We start from the raw sequence: 17,081 nt of genomic DNA, 5'->3' as shown, positions 1-17,081 counted from the left end.
GTATTATTTAATATTTATTTTCATTTGTGTATCTGTTGGTAGTTTCGTTAAAGACAGCATTGACACATTTTTATCATTCCATTTAAATCTACTTCATTATACAAGCTGGACGGTATAAAATAAATCATCTCAAACCGTCAAACTTTGCTCTTGTGACAGTGTTTGAGCGCATCCCCCAGAGCCGCCAGGACCATGTCAGCACTGGAAATACTGCTGTTGCATCCCATCAGCCCGACTCGAAGCACCTGGAATGGGGTGCGCACGTTAGCTCGCCAGATCAGCGATCGGGCGACGCCGAACCTTAGTATTTTACGAACTACCTTTCCGGCCGAGGGTCCCAGCCCTCCTGAAATCTCCAGGTTGTGCGTCTTCATGACATAGGCCGTGATCTCCTTCCAGTCGTATCCGTGTGGAGCCACGATGGTTGTCACCGTTGGTAATCTCAATGACTTTGAGGAGAACACAACCAGATAAATTGTCTACTCAATTTAAAATATATTAACATTTCACCTTATCCTCCACAAAGAGTTGAAGTCCCATACGCTGAAGACCGGCATGGAAATACTCGGTCACCTTCCGATGTCTCTCCCAGGAATGTTCCAAACCCTGTCGTGGAAGGAGCCATTTAGTTAGAATTCAGCGTTTGCAGCCAATAAAATCCTTACTGGTCACCGACCTCCTCCACTAGGACGGCTAAGCTTTCCCTGAGGGAGTAGAAAGCCGATACGGGTCCGGTGTGGTGATACCTGAAAAACAACAGGTTGAACAGTGACCCCAATGTTTTTGTTCAATGTAAAGCAATCAATGTAGTCCAAGAATTTCAATACACAACACACAAATGGCTAAACTGGGACAATACTGTTAAATATGCTGATGCCACCTTTGTTTACAAAATCTTCCAACACTAAGCTCCTCCTCCACTGCAAGATTCTGTACCAAAAAATCCCAACAAGTCAACAATAGCTGGCTCTAGAGGTGACTGTGTAGTTCCCATTTAGCCAAAGCATGTGCCTCACATACCTGGAACTCAATAGCAATTAGCATACGTCAACTCCCATCTCTGACCCTCTTGGCCAATCATCATAAAGCCTGGCTGTTAGACCAACAAAAATGCCATCACAACGCTGTCTACAACCTTACTATGTGTGTGTGATTGTGTATATGCGTCCTCGTTTACCTTCAAAGTGCATAAGGGACTCGAGATGGAAATTAGCCCTTGGCTACAGTTTTACATATTTACATAATATGTTTATTAACATGAATATGAATATTAGGTTAGGTTAGAACTTTATTTCATCCCGTATTCGGGAAATTTGTTGGTTGCAGTAGCAAGACAGACATAAGACACACAAGACATTGTAGACCTAGGTAAAAAAATGTTCATTTACATCTGCTGCCCCTTTATTAAATAAATCAAACTTAATTTTTGACAGCATTCTTACATTCGCGTAGCTTTGCCGTCACATCCCCAGTAGTTGGACAGCCAGGACAGATCCAATAAGAAGGAGACAGGCTTCGTTTTGCGGTTGAATATTTTACGACTGTGGACGATATTGCTGGTAAACACGCATCGTTGATATTTTTTACCCAAAATGTGAGTGTAGACTTTCAGGGGTCTTGTACTTACCAAGCCCGGTCACTAAAGGAGATGGGTGCAGTTCCAGGGGGGGCGTTCAGGACCTTCTGAGAACCCGTGTACAGGATGTCGATTTCTAAACATGGCGACAGATCGATAAAAACGTGTTTATAAACCTACACAAATTTTGATTTCTGGGCAAAAATCAATTTGTTAATTGGTTGGAAAACCTTGCTGGTCCATGTACACTGGAGCTCCGCCCATTGAAGCCACAGCATCCACCAAGAATAAACAGTCATATCTATTGAAGTTGCAAATTAACCATCACTATCGCTTACATTGCTGATTTAACTCCCATGATTCTCACTTGTGACACAGTTGTCCGATTCCGTCCAACGGGTGGAGGACCCCGGTGGACGACTCGCCGTGTGCCAGGAAAAATAGCGCCGGCCTGTGTTCAGATAACGCCTGGCGCGGCAGGTCGGTAAATTGGTAAATTGCCGTTACGCACCCGTTCTAGGGAGTGATTGTTTACCTCTTCAATTTGGGCATTGGTAAAGAATCCACCGGGGACGGTCACTATGGTCTTCACCTTTGCGCCTGTTCAGGTTAAAACAAGGAAAGGGTTAGGGGTCAACTCGGTCAATCGGTTCTCAAAAATTAACTATGGAATTGCTATCCTTCGACCTATCCGTTGCGCCATGTCGGCGAGACGCTCTCCCCAGATGCCGTTGACTGCTACCAGGATGTGGTCGCCAGCTTCCACGGAATTAAAAACGGCACACTCCATGGCGGCGTGGCCCGTGCCGCTCACCGCAAAGGTCACCTGGTTTCGGGTCTGGAACAGGTACTGGATTCCACTCCGGATGTCAGCCATTACCTTTACAACGATCTCAATGTCGGATCTCAATACCAGAACGTTAGACTGAACCTGGATTTACGGACATGATTGGGGTACCTGAAAAGTCTCCGGATGCATGTGTCCGATGACGGGATTGGCTCCGGCTTGCAAGATGCGGGGCGGAACGTTGGACGGTCCCGGTCCAAACATGTGGCGTTGAGGGACCCTCAGGGGGGTCCTCAGATTTCCCGGTACCGGGACTATCAAAGAGGACATCTTGAGAGCCGTCAGTTTACCGTTGAAACTGCAAAGCTTTTGGGGTTTTCCTAGTTTTTTATTTACATTTCGACCCCTTGCTCGTTCCTGCTAATAATTAACAGATGACTCTGCACTTCCTTTTTGTTTTTACTCAAACTTTTAATCAAGTTGTAAATATCTGGTGATTAATTAGAAATCTTTATCTATTCTTGGTTTGCTAGTAGTTGGATACAAAAATACTGTATAATGAAGAAAATAAACAAATACTATATGGTGATAATTTGAATTTAATATATTTGGTTATTAATAAAATAAATAAATGGCTAGATATCAGCGTCTTATTTTGTATTTGACTTGTCATCAATATATTCGTACAAAAAATGTGTTCCTGGTTCAAATGAAAAAGAAGCATTTTAATAAACATAACTTTTATTTAATTCTTAAAAGACACTTGCAGTGAATTTTACTTATAGTGAAAAAGGGGAGACTATTTCATATGTTTTGTTTTTCTTTCGTAAAAAATAGGTTGCAGCTGTAAAAAAAATCTTATTGTTGTTAGTTTTCGTTCGTAGTTTTATCACGTACTTCCGTGTTGCGGTACATATCAATAAAGTTAAAATCACTTATCAATCCCAGTATGTAAAGTGTAAAACATATTAATAACGTTACAATATATTATTTTTAAAAATTAAATATTGACTGTATAATCAATCCAAATCAAGCGTGTTTGATTTTGTTTAATTTAATGAATATATAATTAATATTTTTTTAACCAACTAATTTCACCACGAATCATCCTTGTTTCATAATTAGGTTGCAACTATATGATTAAACTTAAGTATAAAAATGTTTTAAAAATAAAATTAGCTTGTTTAACATTTTAATATCATTTCGGTAACATTCCGCCCCTTCTCTGTGACGTCACGACGCAGGGCTCGTCTCGTCACGTGGATGTTTTGGTTACGTAATGCACCGGATGCTGCACGACTGGGGAGGACGAGCCGGTGATAGCGATGGGTGGATGGATGCCTTGAAGGAAATAAAGAATGGAATAAGAGCGTAAACGTAAAAAAGGCGGCTGTTTTTTTCACGACTGTGCACGATCATCATCATCATCATCATCACCATCATCTTCGTTGGAGCCACAATGGCGGGCCCAGACCAGCAGAAGCAGCATCAGCAGCAGGTGGAGGAGAAGGCCGAGCACATCGATGACGCCGAGATGGCGCTGCAAGGCATCAACATGTTACTCAACAACGGCTTCAAGGAAAGCGATGAGCTTTTCAAGAGATACAGGTAACGTGCACGCGCCCGCCACACGTTTACGTGCCCGTGAGTTTGCGCGTTAATGGATTGGCTGAACTGGAAAAAAGGTGAGTTCGACTGCATGACGTCACATCTGGAATAGCATCCTCTGATTTTAAGGGGGATCGTATTTAAAGACAAGACTTATTATAGTATACTTATTTATTTATTTTAAATTCTTTATCTTTATCGTTTGTTGTTATTTGTGCCATATTTATTTATCTTGTTGACTACTTGTTATCTAGACATTTATTTATTTATTACTTATTTATAGATTATTTGTTGTTATTATTAATTAATTCATTTGTCTGTTTGTTGTTGTTATTTGTGCCCTAGTTATTTATCTTGTTGACTACTTGTTATCTAGACTACTTTTTTATTTATGACATATTTATAGATTATTTGTTGTTATTATTAATTGATTATTTATTTGTCTGTTTGTTGTTGTTGGTATTGTGCACTTTGTGGTGAGGCTTTAAATCTCATTCTACTTGTTTAATTTAATCTATAATGTCAATAAAAACATTTAATTCAATAAATAACATTCTCTTATACTCACATTTGATTGGCTAAAGTACGGTATTCTCTTTTTATAGTTTATTACCCATCAGAAAGAAATTTACATGATTAGATGTTGTCTTTCCTGTTAAATATATTGTGTAGAATATTAGCTTATTCATACTCATTGATGGCAATCTATTTTTACAAAATGGATTGGACATCTTTTGTCGCCAATGGCGTCCAAGGAGTTAAAAAAATTGAAAATTATATCGTTATTTTTACAAATGCATTGACAAATGTTCCTTTTGCAGGAGCCACAGTCCGCTAATGAGCTTCGGGGCTAGTTTTGTTAGCTTCTTGGTGAGTAAACAACTGAATTCAAAACAACAAAACATGAGCAATTTCGACCGCGGCGTGTTTTTTTTGTCTTCCAGAACGCCATGATGACCTTCGAGGAGGAAAAAATGCAGATGGCTTGCGACGACCTGAAGACCACCGAGAAGCTGTGCGAGAGCGACAGCGTCGGGGTCCTGGAGACCATCAGGAACAAGATCAAGAAGAGCGTCAGTTGACGTCGGGATGCGTCGATGGCGGCCAATGAGTTTTTTGGTTTACCGTCTTTACCGTGCGTACAGATGGACTCTCAGCGGTCTGGCGTGGTGGTGGTGGATCGTCTCCAGAGGCAGATTATCGTGGCCGACTGCCAGGTTTACTTGGCCGTGCTTTCCTTTGTCAAGCAGGAACTGGCAGGTTAGCTAAAAAAAAAAGAGCCGTCAAAGGGTGCGGCTCGCAAGCCGCAAGTGGGTCGCTATGAGGTCCGATCTGAGAATCAGAATGTGTGAAAAAGGAATCTTAAAATGTCCCAAAATCAACAATAAGAGAGGTAGTGCTAGCTAGCTAGCTAGCTAGTGTATTTATAACAATACTAGGATTATTCTAGATCATTTTGGGAAAAAAATCATCAAAATGGACCTAAAGGTAGATTTATATCAATTCATTTTTAATGTAAAAATTGAACAACGTATGATATTGTATAATTATATATATATTTTTGTGAAGATCTGCAAACTAGCTTTCGTCAAAACCTGCTTTAACTCAATTGTATTGAATCCTTTTTTAATTGAAAACTTTATTGACATTGGACATAAATACATTTACATACTTTGTATATTGTACTTTGTACGAGATGCATTCATTATAAAAGTATAATAAGATTTAAAGCTTTCACCATCAAGTGCACAACAGACAGATAAATAAATAATCAATAAATAAGAAATAATTCATAAATTGATTGATTTATTTATTTGATAAGTCCACATAAAAAGTAATCACAACATAAATAAGTAGGAAAGTGCACAAATAACAAGATCAAACAAACAAACTGATAAATACTAATAAATAAATAAATAATATAAATCAATAATAAATTCAGGATTTTAAATATGAAAGTGTAGCCAGCTATTTGTTATTTCCACCCAAAAACACAATTGTAACGATCGATTCAGACAGATTTCGAATCAGTACGTGAATCATGCAATATAATATTGCGATATATCGCCGCATCAATTTTCTTAAAGCCCTCTTCGTGCTAGCTATTTTCCATTTTCTCTTTTTTAGCCAGCTAGCTTTTTCGGTTTTGATATATTTGGAAATACTGTTTTCCGGATAGCGTACATCAAAGGCGGCTGGATCCTGCGCAAGGCATGGAAAATGTACAACAAATGTCACAGCGACATCAGCCAGCTCCAAGCCTCCTGCCAGCCGGACGAAACGGAGAACGGCCCGCCCGATGGCGCGCCGGACAACGCCAACCACAACGAGGCAGAGAGCGGCGTGACGCCCGAGGCCCTGGACCGCCTGAAGGGCTCGGTTAGCTTCGGCTATGGCTTGTTCCACCTGTGCATCTCCATGGTTCCCCCGCACCTTCTCAAGATCATCAACCTGTTGGGTTTTCCCGGCGACCGGCTCCAAGGCCTGGCGGCTCTGGCCTACGCTAGCGAGAGCAAAGACATGAAGGCGCCGCTAGCGACGTGAGTGCGCCGCCTACGTTAGCTCAGGGGTAGGGAACCTATGGCCCGGGAGCCATACGTGGCTCTTTTGATGGGTGAATGTGGCTTTACGCTGTTAGCTTTAGCGTGGGGTTGAGCGTAGAACGTAGTGTAGGACCCAAGTGCAGTCAAGAAGAAAGACGAACAAACACACAGGGTTTAAATAGACAGACGAGGGCTGATTATCAATCATACGCAGTGGATTACAAGAGGAAGAGAAGCCTGGAGGGACACAAGAGACGAAAAGCACACACACAAAACCATAACAATACGTGACATACGCTAACCTGTGAGCTAAAATATGGAAACCGCTAATGAGAGCCCAGAGTCCCAAATGCACCAATAGGAGCTTCACGTTGCCACTGTGGCGTCGACACTACTATATCTAGTGCCTTTTAAAATCATATTTTTTCTCATTAGCCGCTTCTGCACACATATTCTCATTGATTAGCATTAGCGTCGCAATGTTAAAAGAATTCCAAGACATTTTATTTTAAAAAAGCACACATTTTTATATATTTTGACTTTTAAATTCTGGAATCATTTTTAAAAATAAGAATTGTTTCTGGTTCCCGACCTCCTGCGCTAGCTAGCGAGTCTGCGGGTTAGCATTTTGTTCTTCTTACGTGTTTTACGGCATTTTGCAGATTGGCCCTCTTGTGGTATCACACGGTAGTGCTGCCGTTTTTCGCGCTGGACGGGTGCGACTCTCACGCCGGTCTGACGGAGGCCAAAGAGATCCTACACAGGAAGTCGCTGGTCTACCCAAACTCCTCCCTCTTTATCTTCTTCAAGGGGCGTGTTCACAGGTTGGAGGTAGGGCTTCCATCAAGCAAAATCATTGGCTAAGTGGCTAGGCTATGTTCATGCCTTTATTTTCCAAACCACTTATCCTCACAGGGTTCGCGGGGGGTGCTGTAACCTATCCCTGGGTTCAAATCCAGGTCACTCCACCTGTGTGGAGTTTGCATGTTCTCCCCGGGCCTGCGTGGGTTTTCTCCGGGTACTCCGGTTTCCTACCACATTCCAAAAACATGCATCCTAGGCTGATTGGACACTCTAAATTTCCCCTAGCTATGATTGGTTGTCCGTCTCCAAGTGTCCTGTGATTGGCTGTCCGTCTCCAAGTGTCCTGTGATTGGCTGTCCGTCTCCAAGTGTCCTGTGATTGGCTAGCCACCGGTTCAGGGTGGCCTGAAGTCAGTTGAGATAGGCTCCAGCACCCCCACGACCCTAGAGAGGATAAAATGGTTCGGAAAATGGAGAAAAAAAATGTCGTTTGGTCGCTACCGAATTGAAGGAAGAAGCTAGCTAGCTAGCAAGTGATGTTGTTTGCGTGTCTCCAGTGTCAAATCAACAGCGCGTTGGCTTGCTTCAACGATGCGCTGGAACTGGCTTCCGACCAACGAGAGCTCCAGCACGTGTGCCTCTACGAGATCGGTACGATTCCATTGGTTCGTCTCGCATACCTGTCAACTTATAGGTTTTTCCCATATTTCATGTGTTTTGATCATTTCAAATTGTGTACGCCACGTGTCAAAGTGGCGGCCCGGGGGCCAAATCTGGCCCGCCGCATCATTTTGTGTGGCCCGGGTAAGTCAATCATGAGTGCCGACTTTCTGTTTTAGTATCAAATTAAAATGATGAGTATAGATGTATATTACATTTCCTGATTTTCCCCCAATAATTGTCACTTTTTAATCCATTTTTTCTGTCTTTTGAGTTCAAAAATCATTTTGTAAAATCTAAAACTATATTAAAAAAAGCTAAAATAAACATTGTTTTAGATCTATAAAAACACTGAATATTCAGGGCTTTTAATCCTTTTATAAAAATAATAATCTAAATATTATATCTAAAATGGTCCGGCCCACGTGAAATCAAGTTGACGTTAAAGAGACCTGCGAACCAACCCAAGTCTGACACCCCTGGTGTACGCCGTATAATAACTTTTGTACGGGAAGAAAATATTTTACAAAAAGTATGTTTATTTTGTACGGGATTTTTTTATGTGTTTTTTTTGTAAAACTGATCTCGTTTTAGCCATTTTGGCTCTAATCCGGATCGTCTCGGTCACCGCTAACAGACGAAAACGTCATCGTCGATTGCTAATGTTGTCATGCGTTGACCATGCGTGATGATGATGATTTTTACTATATAAATATAGCGTGCTAGCAAGCAATGTACCCAGACAGTCAAGCTGTTAGCGTCATACAGTGACATCTACAGGATCTTGAATTTAGTGCATACTGATTGGGCACCCCGTCCACTTTTGAGAAAATTTTAGACTTTTAAGTGCGCCTTATGTGAGTAAATATGTGCCGCGTTGCATTTGTACAGTTTTTTTTTTAATCGCTTAATAAGGGGGATTGCAATCATTAATAAGGGGAGCAATTGGCTAAGGTTGCCAGGTATGTTCTCGCCAGGTTGGTGCAGCATGATCGAGATGAACTTCGAAGACGCCCACCAGTCCTTCGAAAGGCTGAAGAACGAGTCCAGATGGTCGCAGTGTTATTACGCCTACTTGACCGGAGGTTTGACGCCGCCCGCCTGTTAGCGTTAGCGTGCTAGCGCCGAGGGTTCGTTTGAATGGCGTGTGGTTGTTCTTAAGTGTGTCAGGGGGCTTCAGGGGACCTGGACGGTGCCCGCGGGGTCTTTAAAGACGTGCAGAAGCTGTTCAAGAGGAAGAACAACCAGATTGAGCAGTTTGCAGTCAAACGGGTCGGTTTTTAGTGGACTTGTCACGTCTTGAGTCGCCGTTGGATTTTGGTTTTGTGGTCACGCAGGCCGAGCGTTTGAGGAAAATCCCGCCCAGTCGAGAGGTTTGCATCATGGGGGTGATTGAGGTCTTGTACCTGTGGAAAGCGCTTCCCAACTGCTCCTCCACTAAGTTGCAGGTGATGAACCAAGGTACGAAACCGGAGCCGTCACCGTTACGACGTTTGGAGGAGGATTTTTGATGTACGTATTTATTTTTTGATCAACACCTTGTTGTTTCAGTCTTGCAGCGTCTGGATGAGACGTCGTGCCGCGGGCTCAAGCATCTTCTGTCGGGCGCCGTCCACAAGTGTCACGGCAACACCCGAGACGCCGTGCAGGTAACTTAAGAACTGGAAAAATGACCTTTAACCTTTAACCTTTAGCGCGTCGGCATCGCAGTTCTGGGGTCGAGGGTTCGTCAATTCTGGGTGGGTCCTCACGGTGTTGAGTTTGCAGGTTCTAAGACGGCTTTTGTTCAGTCCTTCCAGATGGCGGCGAGAGACGAGTACGGACGCCAGACCAATTCCTACGTTCAGCCCTACGCCGTCTACGAGTTGGGCTGTGTGTTGCTCGCTAAGCCAGAGGTCAGTTTAGTCTTATATATATATATATATATATATATATATATATATATATATATATATATATATATATATATATATATATATATATATATATATATATATATATATGTATGTATATGTAGATATGTTAAATATATATATATATACATATATAAATAAATATAAATATATATATATGTGTATATGTATATGAATATATGTTTAAAATATATATATATATATATATATATATATATATATATATATATATATATGTATATATGTATATATATATATGTGTATATATGTATATATATATATATATATATGAATATATGTTTTATATATATAAATGTGTGTATATGTGTGTATATGTGTGTATATATGTATATATATATATATATATATATATATATATATATATATATATATATATATCTGTGTATATGTATATGAATATATGTTTTATATACATCTGTGTGTATATATGTATATATATACACATATATATACACATATATATATATATATATATATATATATATATATATATATATATATATATATATATATATATATATATATATATATATATACATATATACACACAGATATATATAAAACATATTCATATACATATACACAGATATATATATACATATATATATACATATATATACACATATATACACACATATATACACAACATATATTCATATACATATACACATACATATATATACATATATACACATATATATTTTAAACATATATTCATATACATATACACACACATATATATATATATATATATATATATTTATTTATATATATAAATATTTAACATATATACATATACACATATATATATATGTATATGTTAAATTCACTTAATACGGGTGGTTATGGAATGCATTAACCGTGAAAATCGAGGGAATACTGCATAATGTTATTGTTGAAACACTTAATTCATTAAACTAATGTTCATTAATGAACACTTTTGATTCATTTTGTAAGAAGAGCTAGCACTGTTCTTCATCCGTTCTAATGCTATTTTTGTTTGCATGCTAATTAGACAGTGGCAAAGGGAAGATCGTTTCTACTTCAAGCCAAGGTAAAAATAATCACCCAAATATTTTCTCGCCCGACTTTGTCACGTCTTAATTTCCCCGATGGATGTTTGCAGGAGGATTTCACGGGCTACGACTTTGAAAACCGGCTCCACGTTCGCATCCATTCGGCGTTAGCATCCCTGAAGGAACTCGTGCCTCAGTGACTCGACAGGAACGGGTGACGTTAGCGTTTTTACACCGTCCAATAAACCGTGGACTGGGACTCGGAAGGAAAACCACCGGGTTTGGATGGTTAAGATGTGGGGGAGGAAAAATAAATAAAAATACCACCCCCATTTTACCCGGCGTATGACGTTAAGATATGGAGTGTCGCGTACGCAGATAAATGTCTCACAGGTTTCACGTTTTTTTTTAAAGATTTACGTCACCTTTAGTTTGATTTATATTAATTCAATATTAAATTCTTGTGTTGTTTGCATCCAATGGCATTTTTAAATAATTTGTTAAAATGGTTAAAAAATGATTAACCACTTGATTAAATTTCTATTTAACATTATGTGCAAAAAGTATTGAGGGAATAAATAAATAAAATTAAAAATATCAAGATAGAGATCCCAATCAAACTGAAAAATTCTACAAAAAATATACTACAATAAATACTATACCAGCCCTCCCTGTTTAAATGAATTGGATGTCTAATTTTGCGAGTCATAGTTATTGAGTTACATATTTAATTTATTTTCGATATTTGGTTTTATTATTATATTTTTGCTTTTTTAGCCGTTTTTTTTTTCAAATTAAATTTTCATATTAATGCTATTTTTTTGTAACTTATGTACAAAATTTTGGTTGATATCAAAACGCATTTCGCTCACTTTGGAGGCTTTGACCAATCACAATCATTGCGGTATCCAGTAAAAAAAAAGTCATTTATCTTAACTTTATGTACCATTTTTAGACAGAAAAAGTAGTTTCTTCTCCGTTTTCCAGATCCATTTTTGTTAAACTCATGAAATTTGTTACATAAACTCCATCAAATATGCTAATCTAACGTATATTTAAAATATCCGCCCATGTTTGTCAACAACAGAAATGTCGTTCATCACCATTATTTAATATATTGTTCCAATAAGTTTGATTTTCAACTTACAATTGTTATGTTATTTAATTAAAAATTAAGTATCCCTGGACAATGCTCAAAATGTATTAGAATATTTACTTTTTTTAACCCTATTGTGGCCTAGTCTAGCAAAGACTATCATGTTGAAAATAAAAATAAACCTAAGACGTCATCTAAATTAAGCCAAAGTCTTTCCTGCCATGAACTTTAATTCAATCAAGTTTGACTCATAAATCTGTTTTATTTGAGTTTGTGCTCTATGCAATCGCAAAGCAGGTACTTTTAAACGTACCCGCGCGTCCTAATCCGAAAATTCTAATTGAAAGGTGCTGCTAAATTATCTCTTTTTTATGTTTTAATTGTTGCTTTGTGTGCCGATGGTGACCTTTTCCAATTGTTTGCACCAAATGTCATCCTGAAGTGTGTGTCTACTTCAGTATTGAAGTGAATGAAGACATTTTAGTGAGGCTAATCAAGGAAAAATGTAAAAAAAAAAAAGTGTTCATTCTTTTCACCTTTATGCGAGTGATTCGTGTGTAGTAACGCAAGAGCTTCATTTATGTTCAAATGTCACTTAACTCTACAATAAACTCTTTTCTCCTCAATCCAGACAATGGCTGCTCTCTTTTTACAAAATGATTGGATAAAATAAGCCAAAAATAATATTAACGAAACAAAATATACGTAGCCAGAAGTTAAGTTGCTATTACTCATTCCTCCACAGGGAGCAGTGTCGCCACTTTAGATACGGAATCCACACCGGAAGTGACGCAGAAAATACTACGGGGAAAATGTGAATGGACCGTTGTTTATTTTATTTTGATTGGATTTAATTAACTCAAACCCTTTCTATATTATTTAATACCATCCTTGCTGGCTTGTTTTAATGTAAAAATAATAATGTAATTTAATTAAAAAAATCCCGAAAGTGACTTCAGACGAACACATCAATGTTAGCAGTTTTCCCGTAATTTGATCTTGCAGGAACATTCACCGTAGTTATAGGGTTAAAACATTCTCAAAATATGTCTTAAAAATGATTTTACCAACATACATTTCTAAGTCAACGGCAGTTTTTAACCATTTATTTGTGATTTTGCACATATCGTAGCTTTCTGGTGATGAAAACTTTAGCTTGCAAGACTAAATTTGGGGCATAAAAATTAGTATGAAGTCAAAACAATGCTGCATTGGAAAAACATTACAATATCATAGTAGCTAGCAAGAGCAGTCTAATGCTAACATAATTTCAGGGATTATTATAATATAACTACGCTTTAACTGCATAAAATGAAGTTATTTTAAATGACACGAACAAGCGGTCCCTTTGCCCAACATGGCAACCGTGAGAAATCTCTCCACATGGTCGTCGTTTATCCACCGAGCCTGCACACTCAACAACCGGGCAGCAGCTTCACTTACCCGGCCGTGGATAAGCTTCCTCCCCCGGCGTGGAGGTGACCTCGTCCCGCATTGCAGGAGAGCTTTTGGCCTCTCTGGCTTCACCTCGAGACACTCAGACGACTTCACCGTAAACAAAGGTGGTAAAAGTACTCGTCCTGGTCTGAATACTGGACATATTTGATGGAATTTATGTAACTTTTCAGGCTTCACTCAGGACGAAGATGATGGGGAAGAAGATTGGATGGAGGATGAAGAAGTTGAAGAGCTCTTCCAGGAGATGCAGCCCACCACGGCTAATCTGGGGAACCAACAACGGGTCTTTGTGGTTCATCCCGATGTCAAGTGGGGGAGCAGGAAGCAATATTTGACCACAGGTAGACGTAAACGTCACTCAGGTGTCGTCTGGGTGGATCTAAACCTTCTCGTTGTTGGAAATTGACAGCTGAGCTGATGATGGCGGAGGCGGAGGCACTCGTCAACACCTTGGATAAGTGGACGGTGGCGGACCGGCTGGTTGTGTCCACCAAGACACCGGAGAAGAAGAAGATCTTTGGGAAAGGAAACTTCCAGATGATCACGGGTTTGAATGGGGCTGGTGAAGGATGGAGAAGAGGAGGAGATTGGTGTTGAGTCGCGTTCTTTATCCTCACGTAGAGAGGATCAGACAGGCGGCGGGCGTGACGGCTGTGTTCGTCAACGTGGAGCGTCTCTCGCCGGCGTCAGAGGTGATTTTTGTGCTGTTTTTTGGGGGTGGAGGGGTTGTTAAAGGATGGAGGTCACCATTTGATCATTAGCTTCATTTTGAAAAAAATATTTATGTCATTTGATAATTGGATGCATAGGTTAACTATTTAAAAAAATAATATTTACTCGAATCTTGAAGAAATTTGTGTATTTATTTAAAATTTTAGATTCTTTAATTTAATTTATTTGTTGTTACTGTCAGTAAAAATAACAAGCAATTTGAATTGACCTTTTTATAGTTTTTTTTTCATCGAATCATCAACTTACTTCAGATAATAAAGAATATTTTTCAAAATAAAGCGACCATTTTACAGAGAAAAATAAATGGTTGACTTGTTTTGCGAGATTTTCAAACACGTCTATTTAATGTTTTTCATTTGATCCAATAATAGTTGAATTGAATTGCATGTACATTTTAAAGAAATAAAAAGTCAAATAACCATTTATATATGCTTTTATTTTATTAGTTTGTGAATTGCATTCACTGTTAATTAAAAATAATTTTTTTTTACCATTTTGAATAACGGTTGTCTACAATTAATAACTTTCCCAAAAATAAATGGAAAAAAAAAGACATTGTAACTATTCAAATAGTCCAAGATTCAAATTTAAATCATTTTGTATGTGTTGTTCTTCAGAGGGAGTTTGAGGAGGCCTGGGGGGTGAAGGTGTTGGACCGCTACACGCTGGTTTTGCACATTTTCCGCTCCAACGCCAAAACCAAAGAAGCCAAGTTGCAAATCTCGCTGGCTGAAATCCCTCTGCTCAGGTAATGGTAATGAAACTGCCACAAAATGGCCACCAAAGCCTCAATTTTTCTCGCCAGGTCACGTCTAAAGAACGAAATCCTCAACTTGGACCAGCAGGGCGGCGGTAGCCGGTACATCGGCGGCTCAGGTGAACCTTGTGGCGAACGCGGATTGGGTCATGTGACCCCTTCCCACCTCCAGATAACACCAGATTAATTAATTATTCACAGGAGACAAATACGACCAAACTTCCACTAGTATTTACCAAACTACTACTTACGCATTTTATATTAAAACCACAAAATAATTGTTTCTTTTCCAGCAATTTTCATAAAACACAATTCAAATATTGCAAAAAGCATTCCATTATTTTGAAAGTACAGCACTCACTTCCTTTTCAACGACATGTCGGTCGCTAAAAGCAGCGTTAGCTAAAACGGAAACGTGAGTCATCGTTGATTCGTTGTTGTTTCTTTGCAAAAATTAACGATTAAAAAAAGGAAACAATTTGAAACACATTAGATCATATTGAGCTTTATTTTTGTACGCGTCACCAGGAAAAAGGCTCACAAAATGGAAAAAAAATCTTTTACCGCTCCGAAATACCATCTTTGACAATGGCGCGTAAATTCCCAACAGTGCCCTCCAGTGGCAGAAATGTGTATTGCTCAAAAGGTCTACTTATGCAGATAAAGGTGGAAAATACTGAATGTTTCATATGGTGATGTGAGATGTTTTTGTTTGTCCGCAGGCGAGACGCAGCTGGAGGTCCGGCAGCGGCTGCTGAGGGAACGCGAGCTCAAGATCCGCTCGGCGTTGGACAAGCTCGGCAGGAAGCGCCAGATGCTTCGCTCTCGCCGCAAGCATAAAGACTTCCCGCTCGTCTCCGTGCTGGGATACACCAACTGTGGTCAGGAGGAGCCTCGCCAGGGTCGTTGAGGGTGCCGGAGCCTATCCCAGTCGACTGTACATTTTCCCTTTGCAGGCAAAACCACGCTGATCAAAGCGCTGACGGGCGACGCGGGGCTCCGCCCCCGAGACAAGCTCTTCGCCACGCTGGACGTGACGGTGCACGGCGGCGTCCTACCCGGACGCCTGGCCGTCCTCTACGTGGACACGGTGGGCTTCCTGTCGCAGCTGCCGCATCAGCTGGTGGAGTCCTTCGCCGCCACGCTGGACGACATCAAGCACTCGGTGAGGAGGTCGACGGCTAACCGCAGGCGACCATTGACCTAAGGCCCGCCCACTCCGCTCGCTCGCCAGGACGTCTTGCTCCACGTGCGAGACGTGAGTCACCCGGAGAATGTCAATCAGAAGGCCAACGTGATGAAGGTTTTGAGGAACCTGCGAGTTCCCGAAGCGCTGCTCGGGTCCATGATTGAAGTCCACAACAAGATCGACCTCGTCGAAAAGTAGGCGGGCCGCCATTTTGGTTTTCATTTAATCTGATAGGAAGTTGTTTTTTACATAGGAATTGGACATTTTTCATTTTTTTCTGAATGGTTAGCAGGTCAGCCTCACAGCTTGGGGTTCTGGGTTCAAATCCAGGTCACTCCACCTGTGTGGAGTTTGCATGTTCTGCGTGGGTTTTCTCGGGGTACTCCGCTTTCCTCCCACATTCCAAAAACACAATTTTTTTCTGAGTAGTTAGCGCGTCGGCCTCACAGTTTGGGGTTCTGGGTTCAAATCCAGGTCGCTCCACCTGTGTGGAGTTTGCATGTTCTGCGTGGGTTTTCTCGGGGTACTCCGCTTTTCTCCCACATTCCAAAAACACATTTTTTTTTCTGAGTGGTTAGCAGGTCGGCCTCACAGTTTGGGGTTCTGGGTTCAAATCCAGGTCGCTCCACCTGTGTGGAGTTTGCATGTTCTGCGTGGGTTTTCTCGGGGTACTCCACTTTCCTCCCACATTCCAAAAACATGCATGCTAGGCTGATTGGACACTCTAAATTGCCCCTAGCTATGACTGATTGGTTATATGTGTCGTTCTGCCCTGTGATTGGCTGGCCACCAATTCAGTTTTTTTGAGTGCGTGACTGACATTGGTTCTTTCGGCCGCCATTTTCCACAGCTACGTCCTGACGGAAGCCGACGTGGTGGCTGACGCGGTGGCCGTCTCGGCGCTGAACGGCCACGGCCTGGA

General features: G+C 40.3%; 3 protein-coding genes across 5 annotated transcripts in view; 2 read left to right on the top strand and 1 right to left on the bottom strand.

Annotated features, from left to right (window-relative positions):
- Nucleotide 1: 1 nt before the first annotated feature.
- LOC144078894 (alanine--glyoxylate aminotransferase-like) lies at nt 2–2,778 on the bottom strand. Of its 3 annotated transcripts, none has more exons than XM_077607343.1 (11): nt 2,535–2,778; nt 2,264–2,456; nt 2,112–2,176; nt 1,944–2,044; nt 1,807–1,877; nt 1,628–1,712; nt 1,443–1,541; nt 677–746; nt 511–606; nt 318–449; nt 2–245 (listed from the first exon to the last, which is right to left on the bottom strand). In XM_077607343.1, exons 1-11 carry the CDS (start codon nt 2,691–2,693, stop codon nt 138–140), a joined length of 1,179 nt encoding a protein of 392 aa, XP_077463469.1. In that variant the 5' UTR covers nt 2,694–2,778; the 3' UTR covers nt 2–137. The 3 variants fall into 3 exon arrangements, with proteins under 3 accessions (XP_077463469.1, XP_077463470.1, XP_077463471.1); XM_077607344.1 differs by having other exon boundaries at nt 321–449; nt 2,535–2,776; XM_077607345.1 differs by lacking the exon at nt 1,443–1,541.
- An 849-nt stretch (nt 2,779–3,627) lies between these two features.
- On the top strand, nt 3,628–11,480 carry LOC144079372 (tetratricopeptide repeat protein 39C-like). Its single transcript, XM_077608100.1, has 14 exons — nt 3,628–3,971; nt 4,793–4,841; nt 4,916–5,044; nt 5,117–5,231; nt 6,151–6,511; nt 7,177–7,345; nt 7,875–7,968; nt 8,955–9,062; nt 9,140–9,249; nt 9,315–9,438; nt 9,529–9,626; nt 9,768–9,872; nt 10,927–10,965; nt 11,038–11,480. The coding sequence occupies exons 1-14, from the start codon at nt 3,823–3,825 to the stop codon at nt 11,125–11,127; spliced, it is 1,740 nt and encodes a 579-aa protein (XP_077464226.1). The 5' UTR covers nt 3,628–3,822; the 3' UTR covers nt 11,128–11,480.
- A 1,900-nt stretch (nt 11,481–13,380) lies between these two features.
- Nucleotides 13,381–17,081, top strand: part of gtpbp6 (GTP binding protein 6 (putative)) — a 4,057-nt gene continuing 356 nt past the window's right edge. Inside the window, exons 1-10 of the mRNA XM_077607611.1 lie at nt 13,381–13,588; nt 13,652–13,822; nt 13,891–14,028; nt 14,103–14,173; nt 14,831–14,961; nt 15,019–15,089; nt 15,693–15,851; nt 15,927–16,135; nt 16,205–16,353; nt 17,010–17,081. The exon at nt 17,010–17,081 is cut by the window's right edge and continues 93 nt beyond it. Of these exons, the coding sequence (XP_077463737.1) occupies nt 13,381–13,588; nt 13,652–13,822; nt 13,891–14,028; nt 14,103–14,173; nt 14,831–14,961; nt 15,019–15,089; nt 15,693–15,851; nt 15,927–16,135; nt 16,205–16,353; nt 17,010–17,081 (1,379 nt within the window). The remainder of the gene's footprint in view (nt 13,589–13,651; nt 13,823–13,890; nt 14,029–14,102; nt 14,174–14,830; nt 14,962–15,018; nt 15,090–15,692; nt 15,852–15,926; nt 16,136–16,204; nt 16,354–17,009) is intronic.

The sequence above is a fragment of the Stigmatopora argus genome, chromosome 8, assembly GCF_051989625.1.
Source record: "Stigmatopora argus isolate UIUO_Sarg chromosome 8, RoL_Sarg_1.0, whole genome shotgun sequence".
NCBI lineage: Eukaryota > Metazoa > Chordata > Actinopteri > Syngnathiformes > Syngnathidae > Stigmatopora > Stigmatopora argus.
The sequence above is the reverse complement of the archived record's forward strand: the minus strand, read 5'-3'. Positions and strand labels throughout refer to the sequence as shown.

Coding starts and splice junctions, on each gene's coding strand:
- LOC144078894 (XM_077607343.1), bottom strand. CDS start 2,693: ATGTCCTCTTTGATAGTCCCGGTACCGGGAAATCTGAGGACCCCCCTG. Junction 1,713..1,806: donor AGTGTACATGGACCAGCAAG/GTTTTCCAACCA, acceptor CGCCATGTTTAG/AAATCGACATCCTGTACACG. Junction 607..676: donor TAGCCGTCCTAGTGGAGGAG/GTCGGTGACCAG, acceptor CTTCCACGACAG/GGTTTGGAACATTCCTGGGA.
- LOC144079372 (XM_077608100.1), top strand. CDS start 3,823: ATGGCGGGCCCAGACCAGCAGAAGCAGCATCAGCAGCAGGTGGAGGAG. Junction 4,842..4,915: donor CTAGTTTTGTTAGCTTCTTG/GTGAGTAAACAA, acceptor TTTGTCTTCCAG/AACGCCATGATGACCTTCGA. Junction 7,969..8,954: donor CGTGTGCCTCTACGAGATCG/GTACGATTCCAT, acceptor TGTTCTCGCCAG/GTTGGTGCAGCATGATCGAG.